This window comes from Mirounga leonina, unplaced genomic scaffold (genome assembly GCF_011800145.1).
Source record: "Mirounga leonina isolate KUSES-001 unplaced genomic scaffold, KU_Mleo_1.0 Mir_174, whole genome shotgun sequence".
Lineage (NCBI taxonomy): Eukaryota > Metazoa > Chordata > Mammalia > Carnivora > Phocidae > Mirounga > Mirounga leonina.
In genome coordinates, this window is record NW_023270451.1 from 33,273,781 (window position 1) to 33,281,399 (window position 7,619).

The 7,619-nt window shown below is 36.5% G+C and overlaps 1 protein-coding gene across 1 annotated transcript; it reads right to left on the reverse strand.

Moving 5' to 3' along the window:
- Positions 1–3,388: 3,388 nt before the first annotated feature.
- On the reverse strand, positions 3,389–7,197 carry SOSTDC1 (sclerostin domain containing 1). The gene is made up of 2 exons (XM_035021425.1): positions 6,764–7,197; positions 3,389–4,261 (listed from the first exon to the last, which is right to left on the reverse strand). The coding sequence occupies exons 1-2, from the start codon at positions 6,972–6,974 to the stop codon at positions 3,846–3,848; spliced, it is 627 nt and encodes a 208-aa protein (XP_034877316.1). The 5' UTR covers positions 6,975–7,197; the 3' UTR covers positions 3,389–3,845.
- Positions 7,198–7,619: the final 422 nt, after the last annotated feature.

Sequence of the window (7,619 nt, forward strand, 5' to 3'; positions counted from 1 at the left end):
ATATTCTAATAGGTTCCAATAAGACCAAGATGGAAGTCACCTCTGTCTGCCCTTGAGGGAAGGAAACATTCTAACAAGAGAACACACTCTAGCACTGAGGGCCCTAAATCATTTTCCCACTGAATTCCTTCTGGGTGTCTACAGGATTTTATCAAAGATTTCCTATGCATTTCATTTTTTATTAGAACATATTTTTATTAGAACATTTTATATGACTAGAGGAAGCATACAAATGCTGAATTTAAGGTATGCAGTGAGTTGCCACTTCAGTGCTAAAAAACATTTTCAAGAGTTACATCAACTCCAAATGCTTTAATTCCAACTATAATGAATTTGATTTTGATACCTAAATTTCACAGTGATTGCAAAAAAAGGATATTTCACACACTAAATCTAAACTTTTGAAGACATTAATTTTATTCAGCTGTTTTGAAGTTTCCTTGTTTTGCCTTGACTAAATATTATTCTTTCCACCATAACTGCCTATTACAACCATTCTGTTCAGTACCTATTAAAGTAAATATTGGGGCACCTGGGTGGCTCAGTTGGTTAGGTGACAGACTGATTCCTGAACTCAGCTCACGTCTCCATCACACAGTTGTGAGTTCAAGCCCCACATTGGGTCCCGTGCTGGGCGTGGACCCTACTTAAAAATAAATAAATAAACAAATAAATAAATAAATAAAGTGCTGGGGGGGGAAATTGATGAACTCAGATTTCTATATCCAATAAAAATATCTTAAAAAGTAAAGTAAATGTCATGCTAAATAGACATATCAGGTTACATGATTAGAAAATAATAATTCTAATAGGAGATAGAGTGAATGATACAACAAGATCTCCTAGTAAAACCTTACTAATTTGATGTTGAGCTGGAGTAGATTAGGATTCAGTCTTTTTTTTAATTTAAAAGAAAGTGACTTAATTTTCATTGCTTTTCAAAAAATACACAATAAAACATGGCTGATAGAGTATTGTCAATTAGCAGTTATTTGTAATTAACATAAATGAATAAATATAAAGGATTTGTAGTTAAAATATTTTTTTTTTGCAACTAGATATTTCCAAAGGCTCTATGTATGTCCATGTTTAACTTGGGTATAGCACACTACATGTATTATTTATTTGCATATGTGCTATTAATTTTCCTTTCATTCTTGTTATTGACATCTATCTACACCTCTAATGCACGTATAGATATCAATATTAATATCTATCTTCTATTTATTGAGCCTCTTGAAAAAGTACTTTATTCATAGTGGCAAAAATAAATTTGGTAACAAATCCTTTATGAATAGATATTATGAATGTGAACTGGAGGTCAGACTCTGCTAAAATTATCACAATTCACCATTTTGAAATGATAGTTACTAAGGTGAGAAGACAATTATGCAGAGTTTAATTAGATGGGAATATGTGAGTTAACCAGAGGGAAAAAAAAACCCTGAAATATAATCAGCAATTCAGATGCAAGTGCTTTTTAGCATTTTAAAATAATAACTATAAAGCTACTCTTTCTGTTGACTTTTAATTTGCACTTCTCTGGAAGCCTGATTGTATCCTAGGCCTTTCTTATTGATTGCTGACCTTTTCCTCTCATTTGATGTCAAATGCCATGCAATGAATGCATCATCAATGTAACAAGGCCCAAAACAGATTAGTAAATTGAATGTGACCATGAGAAATAGATCCAATTCTTGACTTAGCAGAGACTACAGAAGTCTTACTTATAATCTTCTTTTATTCCATTTTATTTTTTCTAGTACTTTCATTTACCAATTCATGATTAGCAATTAAATCAGTGATGATTTTAGCATATTATCACCAAAACTTTTGTTTGGATGTTTTCTTATGAAAGGGCAGCAACATAGTCTTGATTGTGAAAAGCTATTGTCAGGTCAAGTCCTTTTTATGCCTCAGATTTTGGAACACAATTTTTTAAGATTAACTCTAAGGCCATCCACTAAAGGTGCTATCTAGTTGAGATGGAAGAAATGACTAAAGTGTCTTAAATTTCTATTATGTTAAATATCCTATATGGAGCAATGATAAGCAACAGAAATAGACATATGGGACAATATATTTTTGGTATATTCAACCTATGATATATTATCATGAATGTCTCAAATATTAATATGATGATATAATATGATATAGTTTAAGATCTAGCTAGTAAGGCTGGAAGATAAATCAATAGTTCAATTCTTTTCTCAAACTTAGCTGCATGTTGGGATCACCTGGAAAACCTTAAAAACTGCTGATATCTGATTTCTACCACCAGAAATTATGACGTAATTTGGATGACAGCCTGGACATTGGGTCTTAAACTATCTCCTCCAGGTGATTGTAATGGGCAGCAGACCTGGCATCATGGGTGTATATAAATATGATATTCTCATTACAACTCACTGCTGGATTGCCACTTAACTTTTTAAATCATCCCTTTGCTGAAAAGATTGTCTCTCTTCCTCTCTCTCCCCTCTTACTGCAGAACTTTCTGTCAAAACTGAAATGTGGGGCACCTGGGTGGCTCAGTTGGTTAAGTGACTGCCTTCGGCTCAGGTCATGATCCTGGAGTCCCGGGATTGAGTCCCGCATCGGGCTCCCTGCTCGGCAGGGAGTCTGCTTCTCCCTCTGACCCTCCTCCCTCTCATGCTCTCTGTCTCTCATTCTCTCTCTCTCAAATAAATAAATAAAATCTTTAAAAAAAAAAAAACTGAAATGTGACTTATCAAAAAAATCAGTTACCCTGCTACATATATTCTAATTTTTGTAAACATGTACCTTTTCCATACATGTTAAAGGCAAGGACAATAGCTTTTAGCGGTGTTTATTTTTGTTAAAAGAAACTGATGGAATTGAAGGTTAAATCACCTTCTGATTGCACGGATTAAACAAAAAAAGTATTACATATTTCAGCTTTACAAAGCATCTTATTGATTTAAAAAGATCCATACTATTGATAAAGTTCATGATGTCACATATATGTAATAAGGAGACTAAAATATTTATTTTACATATTTACAACATGTATTCTCATATTTCTAGATCAACCACAAATCATACAGGAAAATATTTAGGTACATGGAAAAGCTTCAAAACATAAAAAATTAACATTTTGAAAAAAATCACATGTGAAAGCTCATTAAATAATAACATTGACAAATAAATAGTTCATCAGTTTTACTTATTAGCTGCTGCCATGCATTTCTGGCATTCCATTCTAAGCAAGGGTCAGCATGCAGGGTATAATTTCATACTATGAGACTGTCAAAAGCTACAGGGCTGATTTTTAAAGTGAAATGTCACAATATCTTGCCCTCTTTCAAAGGAGATCACTCATGGCTGCTAAACTGTTCCCATGAAGATTACCAAAAAAAAAAAAAAAAAAAAAAAGCACCTTTCTGAAGTGTTACTGTGAAGATTCGTGGCAACTATTTTTTTTTTAACTTTTTAATTTTGAAGGGGTTTTGGGGGGATGGGAGTGGGGATGGGTTGGGGAGTGGAGGGTAAACAAGAAGCCCTTTTCTGTTTTAAAAAGTAATGATTCAGTGATGTATACAGTACCACCAGTCTTTCGAGAACCATGGGGAATTAAAACTACAGGTTGTCTGGGATTTAAATGCAAATCGCCCTCTTGGATATGCATACATCTTGAAAAACTGGAAAAGGAAAAGCTATTCCCAAAGAAGGTCCTGATACTTAGGACAGCTTGGTGGGTTTGATCAAAGCAGAAAGCATATATTTTCAAGTAACAGAATAGCAATGGCAGGCTCGAGTCTTCCAAGCAATCGAATCTGTAAAGCAGATGGTTACGAGTCAGTCTGGTTTGGAGAGTCTGAGTCCTAACTCAGGCTGTGCTTGCTGGATTTGCTGGCTCTTTTCCGCTCTCTGTGGTGCTGGGCTGGCTTGGCAGGCGACATACTCTCAAAGTTGTGACTGGACTCGTTGTGCTGCCGAGTGTACCTCTTGCATTTGCAGGCGGTGACCACTGTGATTTTGTAGGTGCGCGTGCTGCCATCTTGGCACTGCAGCTGGATTCTCTGGGTACGCGTTTTGTCATTGACACACCTCCATTCCTGGGAGCTCCTCCTGCTCCAGTACTTTGTTCCATAGCCTCCTCCAATCCAGTTGGGGAGCACGGGCAGGGGCAAGCACTCGCCAGCACACACCAGCTCTTTCAGAGGGCTGATGCTGGTGCACTGGCCATCAGAGATGTATTTGGTGGAACGCAGTTCCCGGCAACCCACTTGAACTCGAGCTGCAGGAAACAGAAAAGAATGTGCATTGAAGACAAGAAGCAAATGAACACTTAAAAAAAAAAAAAAAAGTAATCTGCAATGACAAAAATTGTATCCAAATGATAGCAAACTGTTAAATAGAAAGCAAACCCCTATTTTATTTTCACAACGCAAAAGTCTGCCTGGATAGATTATAGAGATACTTTCATGAAAATTATCAGTTTACATGGCTATACATCTTTTGAAACAAAATGAACGAGGCCTGATTTCTGTTTTCATGGATAACATTAGCTAACTGCTTGCTAAAGTTTTCGAAAATCCCATTTTTTTTAGACTTACTCCCCAGCAGGGGTTAAGCAGTTCTTACGCTTGTGTAAAATATTCATTCTTCAGTAAACTAAAAAAGAGCATAATGTTCTTTTTCTCACAGGTCGTATCAGTTAATATTTGCAAGTGCTTTTAATTAGTTTTTTTTAATCTACTGGGAAAATGTGGAAAGTATTTAAATATTGTGTACAATGCATATGCTCTCTACAATATTTTGTTTCAATTAAAAATTCAGCTGCAGAGACTCATACATACGTATGTGTACAAAGTCTGACATTTTGCATATCAAACTTAATAACTACATTTTAAACATAAATTCCCAAGCTATCTTTTAAAAACAAATATTAAAATGTTTGAAATGCAAAATGTCACTACAACTCAAAATTTGAAGAATATAAAAGCTCCCAAATCAGGAACGTATGGTTGCCATAACAACTTGGCTACATTTCCATGAATTTTATGGCAGAAAAATGCCTAACATGTCTGATTTACAACTGCAAAAGGAACCATGGTGTGTTCGTTTCCTGAACATTGGTCATGGCAAACTTTTTGTTTAGTTATTTGAATTTGGTAAGTATGTTCTCTAATTAGCTGTTTCTGGTTACGTGCCTTATGTAATTAAAGCAAAAATTAATCTTGAGATATTTGAGTTTTCCTCTCCATTGCTTTGTTATCTAAACTCGAGGAGAATGGTCCATAACAAACTTGAAAAGAAATCAAAGCTTGTTAACCAGAAAGAATGTTTATAAGTACAGACTGCCCAAATTCGAAAGATAAAAACTCTAAGGATCATTGAAATGGCCTTGCCCTGAAGTGGAAAACTGAAAGCTAATTTGAAGGAGATACTGACTTAGGAGTTGTACTTTGTCTCTCTGCCTCAGTACTTCGGAGGTGAGAGATGTAGCCTAAAGGGATGCAGTAGTTGTAAGACAATTTATGTAGCTACACACACATCCGTACACAGTGCGGGAGTAAAATGAAAGAGCAAACTGGTTGGCTGGTCAGTGTGCTCTGCCTGTGTGACTGATTCCAGCTTCCCTTCCTACATCTGCCTTAGGAATGCACCTGGAAACAGCCAGAGATGATTTTGACTTGCCTAGCTTTTTGTTCCCCGTGTACACAGGGACTCGGCTTTTTTGCAGTGACAGCTCATTGACAATGAATACCCACTCCATTGCTCGGTAATCTAATAATAAGCAGATCCTTCCTGTGTACCTAAAAGCAACTCTCTTCACGAAAGTCAAAACACCTTGGTTTTCTCAGGAAGACATTAATAGTCATATTTGCTTTGCCTTTTTCAAGGTCAAAACTACTTTTAGCAGTTGAATGGAGTTGAGATGGAGCAAAAGACGTGGGTCAGATTTCCTGCGCACTGTTTCTCTGTGCCTCTCTTAAAACCTGATTGCTAGCATGGGAACTTTTCTTGAAGGAAAGAAGTGAAGCAAAAGTTAGGAGAAGAAATTTGAATCCCTCCAACTAGTGGTTCATTAGTGTGTCAGTTAAGCAAACAGAAGAGAAAACAAATACTTGCTGTACAAAATAGTATTGTCCTGTTATTATTTTAAAACTAAAGTCACAGAAGTTTCCCCAGTCTTTCACAGAAATACACAATTACCCAAATCTTGAACTGGTTAGTAAGAAATTATCGTGGAAAAATATGATTCTCCAGTATTTTTAGATACATCTCTCTTTTACACTGATCATCATCAAAACTCTCAACTATTTCAGTGGACATATTTTAGAAATCTGTGTGAACCATTTTTTTTCCAGAAAGCCTGTGATTTCCTATACATACTTTGCTTAGTTATGTTTATACACTTTACCACAATTGCACATGTCCTGAAATACACAGAAACCAACCTGAGTTTCAACTATCCAGAACAACACTTTTTCAAAAAAATTCTCATTTTGCACGATTTTTAAAAAGCGACAGTTTAATTCCTAGAAACATTTTCTTTTTTGGATGCTTGATAGAACTTAAGTCCACGCCTGCATTATCAAACCACTGTTTCAGTTATATTAACTTTGTAGAGAAGAATGCCAATCCACACATGCAGTAGATTACTCCCAGATTGTTTAGCAAAATATACATGGTTCAGGTTAGTTAGCAATGAAACAATTCTATAGGAATGTGAGCTAATGCTACCATAAAAAGAAAAAAAAACCCCAAATCCAGGCAAGTAAAATGCACTTACTGTTCCGATCCAGTCCAGTGTTACTGAAATGCCTGCCTCCATTTCTGGCTTGATTCATCGTGCTGTTGCTGCTGGTGTTGGAACCAGCTGGAACAGGTTTAACCACATGTGAATAAAGGATTTCTGTGGCATCATTTTTAAAAGCCAAACAGCTTTTCATTAGGATGCATGCAAGGGGAATGAGATAGAAATGAATGGCAGGAGGAAGCATGGTGAGGAGAGGATTTGCTTGGCTGGAGAGCTGGTTAATTCCTTTCCTTCTGCTTCTTCTGCACTGTAACTGTGAAATTCCTCCTCAAGGTCCCCTTTATATATCCAGTGAGGTTTGGCGTTCATTCAGGTGTAAAGTTGTATAGAGCTTCAGAGTGAAAACACAGAGAAGGGGTGGGATCCCTACATGACCCTGCAAAAGAATTTTACCAATGGAAGAGAAGACTACAGAAAAGGAGGAGCTTGGTATACAAATTGCCTGAAATTTCAGAGTTGGGCTTCATCAGTTTCTGGGAGCGAAAGCAGCCAGGCACATTCTATAGCAACTCCAGAGTATCTCCCTCTCTGCCATTTCCTCTCCTGAATCTAGTTCACATTCGGGTTTAATCTAAATGAGAATGCACTGCTGTTCATTTGAAGAGATTTACATTCCCACAGTTGTTCTGTACTCCCCTCAGATTTTACAGTATTGAGGGTAGGAGCGGTTTCGTCCCACATAATAGGAGGAATTCGTTTGAGTTTTGTGGGACTTGCACGAAGCACCTATTAAACATATTTTGTTTCTCAAGAAGCAAACCAATATATATTTCTTTCCCTTTAAAGTATAAGGCACACGGAGCTCAAATCTGCCCCCTGGACACACTTA

Coding starts and splice junctions, on each gene's coding strand:
- SOSTDC1 (XM_035021425.1), bottom strand. CDS start 6,974: ATGCTTCCTCCTGCCATTCATTTCTATCTCATTCCCCTTGCATGCATC. Junction 4,262..6,763: donor CACTGGACTGGATCGGAACA/GTAAGTGCATTT, acceptor TGTTTCCTGCAG/CTCGAGTTCAAGTGGGTTGC.